Source organism: Oreochromis aureus, linkage group 20 (genome assembly GCF_013358895.1).
Source record: "Oreochromis aureus strain Israel breed Guangdong linkage group 20, ZZ_aureus, whole genome shotgun sequence".
NCBI lineage: Eukaryota > Metazoa > Chordata > Actinopteri > Cichliformes > Cichlidae > Oreochromis > Oreochromis aureus.
In genome coordinates, this window is record NC_052961.1 from 4,782,030 (window position 1) to 4,797,044 (window position 15,015).

At 40.5% G+C, this 15,015-nt stretch overlaps 2 protein-coding genes and 1 long non-coding RNA gene across 4 annotated transcripts in view; 1 reads left to right on the plus strand and 2 right to left on the minus strand.

Annotated features, from left to right (window-relative positions):
* Nucleotides 1-5,339, minus strand: part of tfe3a (transcription factor binding to IGHM enhancer 3a) — a 16,387-nt gene extending 11,048 nt beyond the window's left edge. The window contains exons 1-5 of the mRNA XM_031759140.2: nt 4,928-5,339; nt 2,257-2,355; nt 2,087-2,146; nt 1,801-1,972; nt 1,219-1,383 (exon numbers count right to left, since the gene is read on the minus strand). Coding sequence (XP_031615000.2) covers nt 1,219-1,383; nt 1,801-1,972; nt 2,087-2,146; nt 2,257-2,355; nt 4,928-5,070 — 639 coding nt within the window. The 5' untranslated portion in view covers nt 5,071-5,339. The remainder of the gene's footprint in view (nt 1-1,218; nt 1,384-1,800; nt 1,973-2,086; nt 2,147-2,256; nt 2,356-4,927) is intronic.
* Nucleotides 5,340-6,360: 1,021 nt separating this feature from the next.
* Nucleotides 6,361-14,308, plus strand: LOC120435058. The gene is made up of 3 exons (XR_005609496.1): nt 6,361-6,577; nt 7,012-7,108; nt 8,062-14,308. It is a non-coding gene; the product is annotated as an uncharacterized LOC120435058 (long non-coding RNA).
* Nucleotides 14,303-15,015, minus strand: part of fgd1 (FYVE, RhoGEF and PH domain containing 1) — a 36,585-nt gene continuing 35,872 nt past the window's right edge. For both annotated transcript variants that reach the window (XM_031759139.2, XM_039603858.1), the window contains exon 18: nt 14,303-14,611. In XM_031759139.2, coding sequence (XP_031614999.1) covers nt 14,336-14,611 — 276 coding nt within the window. In that variant the 3' untranslated portion in view covers nt 14,303-14,335. The remainder of the gene's footprint in view (nt 14,612-15,015) is intronic.

Genomic DNA, 15,015 nt, shown 5'->3' on the forward strand with positions numbered 1-15,015 from the left:
GACTGACTGAATGAATGAAAACAAGTGAAATGCTCCTTTAAACTGTCACTGCAGGTTTTCTTCTTATGTCTCTATTTTGCCCTCTCCCTTCCTTCCTGCTGCCTTTTATCCAGAGATGAATCAGGCCTGGGAGGATGCTTCAGTGCTTAAAATGCATCTGGAGGAGAGAGGAAGATGCTGAAATGTCTTCTAAGACGTGACACATAAATGAGGCGTGAAACACGGCGAGTATAAAAGCTATGGTGGGAACTAGAGATACTCTTATTGTATGTTGAAGGGATTTAGATAAAGCATTCAATGATGTATAAACAGAGAAATGAGAGTTTCAGAAGCTGTCGCTGTGTTGTTGTAGAAACCCAAAGCACATGACTTCCTGTTTACCTCATTATGTGTTTCTCACTTTCTAGGTCTGGGTGTCAAAGCACAGCAAGCTAGAAACATTTTTACATAAGACACAGGAGGCGACAGCACTGATACGCTTTGATGTTATATAAGGTGTTTCTTCTGTAAAGCTGTACCTGTGTTTGCATCTTTCCTCTCATTGCACTCTCCACGTTGCAAGCCCGGGACTCAGTTCTCCCTCAGTAACCTCAAGCTCATTCTCAGAAATCCCCTGCAGCTTTACCTTTGTAATAATCACATGTGTGCCAACTGTCAACAAAGTTTGCTTATGTTTTGTGGAAATCTATACAGAGGAAATGGCTCCTTTTAAAGCCACCAGACTTTACTGACGAAAACAATCATTTTACTGTGCACAGAATGGGATTTACTCTGTGTGAGTTGAGCATCTTATTTCAGATCCAGGCTAACCCAGTAAAATACCAAAGGCACACAATAACCACCCCAACTGCAGTTCCTCTAGCAGCCACTGGAGGCTCAACCCAAGAGAGAGTCAATCTCCATGGAAATGTCAAAATTTACAGCAGAAGTTTACAACCTGAGCAAACGCAGTTTTGGCCTCTCTGGATAGTTTGTTTCATAGCAACTGTGCTGTGGGTCAGTTCTTTTAAAACTCATCCAACTGGATGCCAGTAAGACAAACCAGCCAGTAAAACAACAGTTTTTAAACACTACTTCTGATTTTTTTTTTCACTTCATTTTTCTTACAGATGTTTTTAATAAGAGTTGCTGATACAAAATACCAAAATATACTTCACATAACACGATTCAGTCTAAAAATAAAGCCTGTTTGTTTGTTCACGTTTTTTTTTTTCTTACTTCCTGTTCGGGGCTCCTGTCCACTGGCTGTCCGAGGGTGGAGTGGCTTGCCACTGCAGCCTGCTGCTGATTGGCTGTCTTGGTGGTGGACAGGTACTGACGGACCTGCTGCCTCTGAGCCTGCTGGATGTGATACCTGGTGGGATTCTCCAGGTGAGTCTGCACCTGAGGGCCAAGAGTGAAGATTTAAAAGACTTAAAATGCTGCAAACGATAACTGTATACATATAAAGCTAGCAGGTTGCGTCCATACATAGTATTTTAGCACATTTTTAGATTTAGCCAATAGATTTTAAGGAAAAGACTTCCAATTGCATCCGCTAATCAGTTTCCACAAAAGCAAATAAGATTTAGAAAGCTAACAAATCATCAGACAATAACAAACGGCTATCTGAAGGGTGTGCTATGAAGCGCTGATTAAAGGGTTAGCCAGGTATGTTTAGCTTTAAATACGTTTTATATTTGTTTGCATATTTAAAACAATAAATGTAGTAAAAGTCAAAGTCGATATTTAATTTTTTTGTGCAGTACATTCACTGGCGTCTATTTTCTGACACCTCTCTTTTCGGTTTACTCTGCATACCTTTAGCACCTCCACGGGGACCTGAGCGGGAGGTATGCAGGAGGAGGGCACCGAGACGCAGATGGGCGAGGAGGAGTCGGAGAAGCGAAGCAGCTGCTGCTGCTGCTTCTGCGCCTCCTTATGCTCCTCCTCCAGAGCCTGCTGACGCATTAGATCCTGACGCATCAAAACCCTGCAGGAGGAGTAAGGAGGTGGAGGTTATCGTCAGCGCTTGTGAGAGCGCCCTCTGGAGGACAGAGCGAGAAGCGAAGACAGGAACGAAAGAAGAAGTGGGGGAGCTGCATACCTCGATGACATCACTGACGGCAGTGAAGAAGATGAAGAGGAGGGAGATGCTGCTGATGAACTGAAGACAGAAATGACAGCACACTTTAGTTATCATAATCAACAGGTGGTGTAGGTGGTGTTGGAGGGGTCACCTGTAGACCCCATACTCAGAGGTCAAAGGTGTGTTACCTGATGCTGATTGGCTGACTCTTGATTTCATAGAAGGTGTCGCAGTCAGATGGCAGCAGATTGTCGACCTCAATGTCAGCAACGATCCCAGACTCCACTCTGAGGGGCAGAGACAAAAATCAACCAATCAGCAGCCTGAGAGACAAACACAATTATCCAATCAGCATTTAAACCAGCATTTTTCAATGTACAGGAAAGAGAGACAATACATTTGGTGCAAGAGCCATCGTCATTTCCACCTTGTTACAATGATTAAATTGTGTGCGCGCTCCTGCTTATCTGATGTTTTACCTCCAAATTTAATAGCTCTTCATATGTTCAGTTTGGAAACAAACGAAAAAAAACGCGAGACATGGCAGTAAAAAGTCCAACCTTTCACCACAGCAATGAACACACTGCAGCGTTTGTTTAACACTCATTTCTTAGAGTGATGGAAATATTTTTATAAAGAGAAGAAGAATGTGGAGGAACAACATCTGTCAGCTGTTAGGCTTTACCACTTCCTGTGTTTCGGTGTATAAGCATGAGTGCTTGTAAGGCTCCTTTATGGGGACCCAAATCAGACTGAAGACTTATGAGGATATGTCTGCTCTGTGGAGAAGCTTTATCAAGTTGGGACAAACTTTGACGTCTCACAAACCTTTAAAGCAAGACATTTTCAAAACGGAGACAATTTTTGCAAAGTAGGGACATTTGTAAAAGTGGGGACATTTGGCCAGAATGGGGACATTTTCATGAAAGTGTGAACAGCTGTGAGACATTCAGACAACTCTGGAAAATGGTGATTTTTTTGCTGCATATTTATGAAATCTGTGGACATTAATGTAAAGTGGGGACAGTTGCAGAGCCTCAGAACATTAGTGGGAGTGCTTTTAAAAAACGGGGACATTTACGTGAAGCGAGGACATTGGCAGAGGCAGGGACATTTACACCAAGTGGGGACATTTGGCCAGAATGGGGATGTTTGCATGAAAATGCGAATCACAGTGAGACATTCAGACAATCCTGGAAAATGGTAACTTTTTGCTGCATATTTTTGAAACGTGTATTTATTAATGGAAAGTAGGGACAGTTGTCGAAAGTGGGGACATTTGTGAATTTGGAACGATAGGACATTTTTAAATAACAGGATTTTAAGGGTGTGAAGGCTTCTTCGATAACAGAATGTATGGAAAACTTTTTGGTGTACATTTTGCAAACATGTTAGATTTTGACAAAGTGGGGACATTTCACTGTCCTCACTGTCTGCAACACATGATGGGACTGATGGTCCTCACAAAGATGGAGGGACAAACGAGAGTGTTTAGAGGATTTTTTTCTGCTGAGTCACTTCCTGCTGTTCCATGCTTACACACAACCCCACCCCCACCATACACACATACCACGACCCCCCACCCTTCTCCACTCTCCTCCCGTCTGGCAGTTTAGAAACACTCCTGCTTGTTTTTACTTTTGTTTTCTCTCTCACCGCCAACATCATTTCTGTGTGTGTGTGTGTGTGTGTGTGTGTGTGTGTGTGTGTGTGTGTGTATACATGTTTAGACATCTTTGTGAGGACAGAAAAAATTGGCATGCTACTATATTTGTCGGGACCAACAGTCACTTATGGGGACAAAATCCACGTCCCCATGAGTTTGAAGGCATGTTTGAGCCTCTACATGTGGTTTTAGTATCAGGGTTACATTTAGGTTATGGTTAGGTTTGGGATTAGGCATTCATTTTTTATGGTTAGGGTTAGGGTAAGCAACTAGGGAAAGCATTATGTCAATGAGATGTGCTCACCAAGTTATGAAAACAAGTGTGTGTATGTGTGTGTGTGTATTGTGAGCGTAAGTGCTGCTTCTGTGGTAAGGGCAGGACAAGACTGGACGTGTCATGGCACTTAAACCTTTTCCAACTATCAACAACACAAATCAAGAGAACACACCAAACTCCATTCATAACTTCAGCCATTTAAAGTTTTTCTGCACCTCAGAAAACCAGCTTTAGTTCAAAATGAATCGGAAGACAATCTTTGAATTTTTAGGGATGGCATATGACATATCTATTTATAAATAAATATAGATAAAACACAAAGGTGAATTTTCTTTTGTGTGTGTTTGTGTGGATATTTTATATAAGTTGGGGAGGATTAGGCCCTATCTGTGTCTCCTGGGAAAAGAACAGGAGCTGCAGCAGCTCCACAGATGACTCAATAGATCAGCAAGCAAAGAGGGTCAGAGGTCGAAGGTCAGGCAGTGCAAACAACAACAACTTGATGATCATCATAATCCCATCGCACACACTCAGCACTTTACAACTTCAGAGCCGAGGTACTGAGAGAGCAGTTCACACCAAACTCCATTCATAAATTGTTACATTTAGACTTTACCTGGCTACAAAATAAGAGCGAAACGCACTTTAAACTCTTTAGGTGTTACAGTGACACCAAAATATTTTATAAGAGGCTTTTGTTTTAACGGCACCAGCCTGTAATAAACGTTAAACAGTAACTTGTTTACAGCACAGGTCATGAGTGTACGGGGGGAAACTGCACGCCTGAACTCTACCTGCAGTCTCTTTCACTGACATTATTCTTTTATTATGAGTTAATAACATAGATTTTAACCCCCGAGCTTCTCCCCGCGGCAGGAGTAACGGTGTAAAAAAATAAAAAAACTTCCTGACTCACCGGACAACGTTGAGAGTTTCCGCCGGGTCCAGGATGACAAACACGGTCTGCGGCTGCAGGACGCCGGCCTCCGGCTGCTCCGGCTCGGCTCCGCTGCGGCTCCCCTGCTCGCTCCGGACCTGCTCCGGGATAACGGCTGACATCTCTGCGGACTCCGAAGAAGAAAAGGAGAAGCTCTTTATCTCCCAGCAGCCACTGCGAGATCAAAGTCTCAGAGGGGGGTATCAGAGCAGCAGAGGGGCAGCTGAGGAACCTCGATCCGGTCCAGACCCAGTGACTCCACACGGAGAAGACGAGGATGATGAAGACGAGGACGACTCAGGTTCAAGTTCTCCGTTAAGATGAAGCGACTGACTGAATCACAGACAGCTGTCAGCCCAGAAATACACCACACAGAACAGACCCACAGTTCCGAGTAAATAAAACTCCGTCGGTTCAAAACAGTTAAATAAGTCCAGTCGGTGCAGTCATTAAACAGAGCCTGCACATATACAATCTATCTGTCTATGCCTGTCAGCGGATTGAAGACATTTATTTCCTATAGATCATCTATTACTCCAGTAATTCGTCCATAAAAGTCAGTTTATGCTAAAACATTTTCCCTGAAACGTATAAATATTTTGGGTAATTTTAACCCGGTGAAACAAACATATTTGCACATATTTTCTAGTCTGATGCCCCATTTTTATAATGGATATTTTATCTTATAATATTTATTTTGTGACATTTATTCGTTTAAATTAACTAGAAATTAAATTACTGATGAAATTATTTTAGTTTAATTTGTTAATTAATTAGTTAAAAGCTAATTATTTGTAATATCAAATATAAAAGGTTCAGGTCCTTCTCCACAAAATTAAATTAATATGTAAATTAACAGAATACAATATACTTTTGACGTTTGAACAATATAATATGACGTTATTATAATATGCATAATTATCACGTTCGTACAATATAAATATTATATTGTACAAACATGATAGTATATTGTACAAACATGAAAAGTATCTTGTTAGAACAATAAACTTTTCACGTTATAACGTGATATACTTCTATTTTTCTTTTGCCTGGGTGGCAGCTCTACGCTTCCGTAGAAACAACCAAACAACCAAAATAATAAACAAACCAACAAAAAATATTTAAAAATTTGCAGTAAAAATAATATTGATAAATATTACAAAGCAATACATTCTGATAAAATAATATTTTTTTTAAAAAACATTTTTAAAACGGTTTCATGTATTTTCTACTCGTTGTATTTCTATGTTTGCATGGGCGGGTCTGAGCGGCTGGACTGATCTACCGCTGACCAATAAGCTGCTCCCCTGCTAACCACCAGCCAATAGAACTGCTTCTTTGCTTGCTGCCTTACCAATCAGCAGCTGCCGCTGAAGCTCGGCGTTTACAGAACAGAGGAGCAGCCGCCATTTTGTTTGTTTTTATCGCAACTGTTACGGGAAGTGGTAGTGGGGAGGGAGCAGGGGGGAGGGAGGAAATCCCCCGGGTGACGTTAGCCTAGCACGTCTTATCAGCCGAGCTCAGAGTGGCAGGACAGTGTCCAATCAGAAGGCCAGAACGACGCGAAGAGGCCAGGCGGAGAAAGTTAAGATTAAATGATGACTAAATGTTACATCAGCGTATGATGACGTAAGAAAAACATTTACAGTCTCTTTAAAAAGAGACTACAGTTCATCTTAAACATAGCTATGCAAGTAAATTAGACCCACAAATTAATAAATGACGAGAAGTCCAGATATGCTCTCTGCTGCTGGAGGTCATCTTGTTTCTAGACATGCAATCACAGATACTGTTACTGCGTCATCGCTGTCCTGCTACATCTAATCATTAGTATTGATCTGAGATTTGTTTTCTAGTTTGAAGTCAGTCTGTAATTGAATAATAGAAGCACATTATTCTTATTAAAAGAATATTTTTTTTTTAAATGCACAATTTTTAAGTTTGTCTGGAATTTTTCATCAAATAGGATTTTCTATCCTGATTTTATGACGTTTTGAAGACTTGACTTTTGCTTTTTGTCATTATATAATTTTTTTTAATTTTAAAATGTCTGATTTCCGCAGTGACATGATTGCATCATGCAGTGGCTACAGATTTGTCAGCAGATGCCCAGTTGATAAGGGGCCCATCGGGCGTCGAGGAAAATATCTTCACCCCATTGTAAGCTATTACACAGGATAGGTTGAATCCATGCTTTCACGTTGTTTGGACCAAATTCTGACCCTACCACAGAAGAAATCGAGACTCATCGGAGCAATTTTTCCAGTGTTTCTATTATCCAGTTTTGGTGGGCCTGTTTTAATGGCAGCCTCAGTTTCCTGCTGTTATCTGGCTGGAGTGGTGCGGTCTTCTGCTGCTGTAGTCCTTCTGCTTCAAGGTTTAAGATGCTGTGCAATCAGAGATGCACTTCTGCAAACCTCGGTTGTAACAAGCTGTTATTTGTGTTCCTATCAGATCAAAACAGTCTGGTTATTCTCCTCTGACCTGAACATTTTTACACAAGAACTGCCACTATTTTCTATTTTTTAGACCATTATCTGTGAAGAGATGGTTGTGTGGGAAAATCCCACCCAGAGATGCTCAGACCAACAACAATGCCACATCTAACATCACTTAACTCACCTTGTTTCTTCATTCTGATCTGGTCATCTTGACCATGTCTACATGTCTAAATGAATTAAGTTGCTGTCACATGATTGGCTGATTAAATATTTTGTTAACAAGGAGCTGAGCAGGTGAACCTAATGACACATTCGGTTAGTGTACATTTAATTTCTACAGCTAATGTGACTGTTCTGGCTTAATTAAGCACTTTTATGAGCTGACCTTTTATTAATATAACAATTAATATGTATATAATTCATCTTAATAAACTTTGTAACATTTACAACTCAATTTTTATTCCTTTTAACTCCCTACACTGTATTTCTCTCTGTCATCACTGGATGGCGCTGTTGTTTTTGCTGTTGCTTCATCTTGTACAACATTTCAATAAAGTTTTTCGAATATGTCAGCAGTATTTGTAACAACCCATGAAAATCCAGACAGACATTTCACATCTGTTTTTATACTTTTATTTTATTTATAACACTTGTCATTTTATCTTCTTACAGAGGGGGCATGATGGGAAACAGACATCGACAGTATGGAAGGCAGTGGCCGGCCACTAACCGATAACCTGCAATCAATCAATCAATACTCAATCAATAATAACAATATACTTCTAAGTACAACATGAAGGAGAAGAATACACGACTGTGCTGCTGTTACACTAGAGGTGTGGGAACGGCAGCCATGAACAGTCCACAGCACGAACGCCCCTGTGATCACATCAGAACGGCCCCAAAGAAAACAAAAAAATTAATAATAATAATAAAAAGAGCAATAAAAGCAGTAATAACACCTTTGGAATAAAATAACAAATAAATATAAAGCTGCAGACTGAAAGGCTAAATACTGACATCCATCTGAATTGGCACAAAGAAGAGTTCAGAAGCTGTAAGGCAAAAATCAGAACTAGAGGAGTTTTTACACAGAAGCCAGTTTTTCTTCTTTGGACAGGCAAAGATTCGACTTCTGGACAGAATAACTGATCCTAGACCAGCACCGGCATTTCACTGCTCTGAAACCACAAACTGCATCAGGGGCTGAAGCGGGATTATCGTGACCACCCAAACTTTTTGACTGATTTTTTTTTTTTTTTATTGTTCACAAGTTTTTGGCTCTAATCTGTCAAAACTGGATGCAAATATTTCTTTAAACTGCTTTAAAATCTTTATTTAAATAGTTAAAACTAAGCAGCAAGCACCCAGGCAGAATTGTTTTTAAACTGCAGTTCCTCAACTGGCCACTTGAGGCAGCCTACAACAGTGAGTCTCCATAGACTCCCGTGTTAAAATGTCTGACTGTACAGCAGAAACAAACATGTTTACACCCTGGTCCACAACATGGGTTTGGTCTCTGTGGCTAATTTAAACCTTAAAAACTGTAGTGGGGTGAACTTACTTAGTTATACTTAAGTTGTCAGTATTAGAGGCGTCCCTACTTTGATTGGCAGAAGAATCTCTACAGAGATGTTACAGCCAACAAATTCAAGTCCAATGCGTGAACCAAATTGACAATTTTCATATAATAAAATTATCTGATACGTATTATCACTTGTTTTTTAAGTGAAATTGTAGTATTTTAATTTGCTATTCAGCATTAATTATCCAGTATCTATGTATTCCACACAAACCAATGGCTAACTTCATGGTGGCTACGTCCATCTTTATATACTGTCGTCAGAACCAGTCAGGAACAGTTTAATCCAGTCTGCAATGATCTCTGGCAACAGAAAAGATTCAATAAAACTCAAACAAAAAGAAGCAACTTAAGCGTTGACCACACGTTTTTCACCACATCAAAACAGTTGATGACGATGGGAGCTATATAAGGCTGAGTTACTGGCCATTTCCTTCCATTATCACTGCTTTACATGCCAAAAACACGCTAAAAAACACACTGTAGCAACCAGAGCCACGTGCAGACTGAGCACCAGATAGCGAGGCGGTGAGGTAGAAGCTAAAGAAGACTTCCACATTCTGAGAGGAATGTTTGTGTAATGCAGAATCACGAAACGCTTCCCAAAGATTCCGCTCTGGTTAGCATGTAGCTTAGCACAAACTGTGGAAGCAAAGGGGAACTGTTAGCTTAGCTTTTCCAACCTATTCATTAGCATTTTACATTAAGAGAAAGCAGCTGCGTGTCATTACCTTGATAACTAACACAAGTTTCATGATTTTGACTGAGTTTTGATGAGTAGCTTGGCCTTTAAACTGTGACGGTCCAGCAGAAAAGGAAAGAAAGGAGCAGGAACAAGCACATCTTTGGTATTTTAGCTTTATCAGCGACCACCAATAACTGATTAACAGTCTGTTAACGAGGCAAAGCAGTAGCATGCAGCCTGTTGCAATTACTCTTCAACTTCTTTTAACTTTCTTCACTTGAATTTCTTCCTGTCTAATTTTACAACTTCCACCATCTTGAGCAGAATTTTGATCAACTCTGACAGAAAACTTTAGAAAGCTGTCCTGGAAAAGCGCCGCCTTTTAAACTCCGTTCAAAGATAACCACCACATCGACATATTACACTCCTCTCTACCAGCTATTTTATAACAGTTTATCCACTGCCAAACCAAAAAAAAGTCACTATCTAGAGTTCAATAAGCAAATAGGCAAGAGCTATCCACTGGATAATTAGTGCAGTGATTAATATGAGTAGCTTCTTATTTTTTAAAAACTGTCAGAAGACGTATCCTGGGTCATGGAAAACATGTTGCTTTCTTACTAGAAGGTCAAATTATCGCTTCAAGCAAAACAGATTACTGAAAATCATAGAACTGGTTTAAGAATTATCCAGAAAGTGTTGAACCATCATCTTCAAAGAAGATATGTGGTCTGATAAACGTCTTGAATGAGTGTGATCGGCTGTCATTTCAACGTTTGGTGAACTTGTAAAAAAATCAATTTCCTCACGCAGGGATTGGGACAAAACATCTGTGTCTCCTTAAGAAAAGCAATTATTGGTGAAGCTAATTGAAAAGAAGGGCTTTGATTTGTTATAAAGATCAGACTCTGGACCACTGGACAAAGGTTATGACGACTATGATCTGGGGTTTCTTCAGTTGGTCAGGTCATGGTTCAGCAATGTCATGTGACCTAGAACGGGTCAGCTGACCACATGAATGATTGGATTTGCCAGGATGCATCAGGTTCAAATCAGATTGGCCACCACAGAGTCCAGACCATAACCCCTTTGAGACTCTTTAAGACAGGGATTCGAATCTTCAATCATCAAAGACCTTGGTGTCAATAAATGACTACAACTCTGGATGGAAATAAATTTGTTGTGCCAATGCAAAAAGGCGGTCCAAAAAACCATAAAAGTGTGTGACGTTTCTTTTTGGCCGGGCAGTATTTTCTTTTCCTTTCTATGCTAACAGGTTCCCCCTGCTTCCAGTGTTCGATCTCACAGCTACAGACGTCACTGAAACGTCAGGTTGTTCCTTTAACCTTCACCCCGTCAGTCCTCGAACCGTCTGCGTGGCTCTGGCTGTGCAGAGGAACAGCAAGCGTTAACCTTTTAACCTTTACACAGTCACATGACCTGACAGGGTCACGGGAGAATAAATTATATATTTACAAAATCTTTGCTTTGTTTTCTTCTTGCATCAACTTGCATCAAGCAAACATCAACACAATCCAGACTCATAAACACAGAAATATCCAACAACAAGTCTTTTCAGTTCATCGTAGTGTAACAATAATAATATTCATAATATCTGCTTTTTTTTTCACTATCAAAACACTTTGTCCAAAATGTGTTTATAGAGACAGAGAGAGAAATACTGAACCACTGCAAGTCAAAAAAAGAAAAACAACAAAAGTCTTTAGTTTTTCTTTTGATTTCTGTTCAGATCGGCTCCATCTAATCGCTGGATTCATTTCAGGAAACGAAAGACCGAGTGGGTCAGACCTAGAGAGACGTGAAGGTCCGCAGTCCGGTCCAGTTCCTGTTAGAGACTCTGTCCTTAAAAACATCCAAACTTTATACATCCAAAAAACATCATCGTAAGAGTCCTTTTATTGGACGATTATTTCCATTAATACTTTTTATATCGTATAAATCTTCTGGTCAATAAAAGTCAAAAAATGTAAGTTTCTCAGAGTCCAAGTCTTCAAATGTCTGAATCAACAATCTAAAACTCCAAAATATTCATTTTACTGCCGTTAAAAAAAAACACAAAACTCAGACACTGGGAGCAGCTAGATATTCAAAATAAATCCTTTCAGCTCTGCATAAACATTTTCTTCTTCCAAATTATATGTTTGACATTTTGCATTCACAAAAGAAAAGTATTTTGGAGGTTGTAGTTTAACAGGACCACATGACTTACATACCTAATAATTACAAAATCTGAATCATATTTACACAAAAATCTCCTTGAAAGGCTTTTTTTTCCTGAATGCAAAGCGTTACATTAAAATGTTGACATTTGTACCTCAATCAGATTAAATAATGAAACATTAACAGAACTGTCTATTAAATTTAAGACATTATGTCAAAATCAGAACATATGAAGTCAAATGTGTATTTTTAGTCATTTTAACTGAGACTGTATCTGAATCAGAGAGTTTTTTGGTCAAAATCACGGGCTACAAAGTCCTTTCATACCAACCTTTGAAAATCAAAAGCAGAAAATCCTGATTTCAAAGAAAAATCTGAAAATCAATCATCAACATTTAACTCATTATTAATAATAATATTATTATCGTGCAGAAGACTCTGACCAGTTAATAACACATCTCAGTTGTTAAGCATAAATAAATACATTAAAAGAAACTTCCAGTTTGTCTGATTTTTTTTTTTTTTTTTTAGTTGGATTGAAGAAACTGTTTGAACTCTGAGAAACAAACATCGACCTCTGCAGGAAATAAATACATGAAAAAATATCTCAGACTGAGAAGTTAAAATAAAACCTTCAAATGCTGAGCGTACTTTCTGCAGGTCTGTGAGGAACAGGATCAGTGATTTATTTTTTTAAACTGCAGTTCCTGACTTTACCAGCAGAGGGCAGAGAAGCAGAGGCTGCTGCTGAGGAAATGCTGCTTTCCTCCAATTGGTTGAAAAGCCAGAATTTCTTCACTGGGGTAAATTGGCGGTAAAAATCCAAAAGTCTTTTAAGTGCATTGATGAAGGAAACATCGGTCCACTTCTTCCTTTGTGTTTTTAAAATCTGCTGTTCCCACCATCGACCCTTTTTAGCACCGCTCAGCTTCTTTTTTTAACACAGGGAGGAAACCTGCTGCTTATTCACATCCGTGTTGACTCCTCACCTTACATTTGGGATTCAGACGTCTGAATTTTGGAGCCTGTTGTTCTCAATCAGGACCTGAATCACACTTCCACAACCAATCACCTTTCATCTGACTATAACTGGGGGTTTAAGGATGCTCGGATTACTCGCTCCTCACATTTTCTCTGTTTTGTCAGATATTTGTGTTTATACAAGATAATAACTGTGTTTTGAATCTTCATATGGATTTTTTTTACTTGCAGTTTGTGGGTTCTTCCTCTGCTTTATGCAGGAGCACATTCTGCATGTTCTGTGGATGCTCAGGAGCTCATAGAGGATTAATCCAGCCGGGAGATGACATCAGGAGAAGACTAAAGTGGTTCTGAAACGTTGTTTTTGCTGTTTGACTCAGACACATCACACTTATTATTTAAAAGTCGTTTCAATTGCAGGAACGTTTCCTGTGACGCCTGCTGAGGAGCTCAGTTCTTCTACCTGCTTTTCCACCAGAGGAACCAAATCTAAACGAGGATTTTATCCCACGCAGAGTGAACTTTCTCAACATGAGTCCCTGGAAGTAACACCTCTGATTACTTGTAGAGGAAATGTGACTTTTTTTGCTCCAAACCTGTTGCAGACCAACGAGAGACTCTCACCAGACATCCGGTTACATGAACTTAAAGAGTGGGCGGCAGAGGACTTGCAGTGGGGTCGGTTCGATGTGCTTTATTGTTGATCGAGTCCAGGAAACGTCCAATCAGAGAGCTTCGGGGTTTGCAGCAGCTGCAAGTAGTAACTCTTGTCCTTATCAATTCATGTGCGGATCGTTTTTATACTGAATATTTATTTATTCTGTGAAGTATCAAAAAGTGGCCACAAACAAGATGTGGCGTCTTCTGGTTTATCTGCCCGACAGCAGGGAGAAACATGTTGAATTGTTACTATAATGACTTAAAAACCAGCGAATGAGCGGCGCACGTGCTCCTTACAGCTCTCATCGTTTCACTTTCGGGTCTTTGTGGACGAAATATTTCAAACAGGACGTGACGGTGATGTCATAACTCCAGATGAAGCTGAGGCTCGTGGGAGTGCTGAAATCAAGAACATGGTGACGCAGGACGCTCGAATGAGTGTGATGTTGTTGTTCAAAGGAGAGACAACTGTCAGGAGAGGCTCCACCCACTACACCGCTTCAACACTGGTTAGAAAAAGGTGAAGTGAGACAGAGAGAAAGAGTGAGAGAGAGAGAGAGAGAGAGAGAGACGCCAACTCGTGTGGACAGCCGGGAGGAATCATGCAGACGAACCACGCAACTTTAAATACACAGAGAGAGCAGAGTGTGTGTGTGTGTGTGTGTGTGCGTGCGTGCGTGCGTGTGTGTGTGTGCGTGTGCGTGTGCGTGTTTGTGTGTGTATGTGTGTGTGTGTGTGTGTGTGTGTGTGTGTCAGATATTTTAGCTACAACAGTTTGTTTTGTTTTCTGGTTTCCAACTGATCCTCATTTAAAGGCCCCCATCTTCATCATCACCATCATTCCTTGTCCAACAGAATCACGTGTTCTCTTCCTCTGCCACAGCTGCAAACTCCTCCCCCTCCTCTTCAAGACTCTCCACGATTGGTCGGTGGAATTGAAGCTCCTCCCCCCTCCCAGCCCTGGACAGGATGTCCATCCATCGCCGCTGCAGCTCTTCCCCGTCGGCGCTGAAGTAGAGGGTCAGGTGGCTCTGGGAGATCTTGAAGGCGTGGCGTCGCTCCAGGCGGTCACATGACTCGGGCAGAGAGACCTCAAAGCCAATCAGAGGCACGCTGCGCTGCGCCTTCACATCCTGTGGGAAAAAGAATAAATAGAGTTCATTGAGGGTGTTATTCCATTTCAACCCAACGTCAAAGACCAGACCAGTCAGAACAGAAGCTGGAAGCTTCCATCACAATCATCATTTTCAGTCTGCCGTGTTCTGATTGGTTGATAATGTATACAAAGAGTCATTCCCTGACCAGAGTCACACAAAGTGGAGGAACCTTTAGTGTGATTTTCCTTTTCAAAGCTTCCTCTGTGATCACCGAAAATAAATCATCCATAAATCAAAATTCTGCGATATTACCTCCAAACTTTAACTCAGACTTCTGAGAAATAACTTGAAATTCTGACTTACAGATGGCAAAAAATGTTTTTCTCAGTGGCAGGAACAGGCTTCCATACAGAAGGCACCATAGGACGAGGTGCTGATGT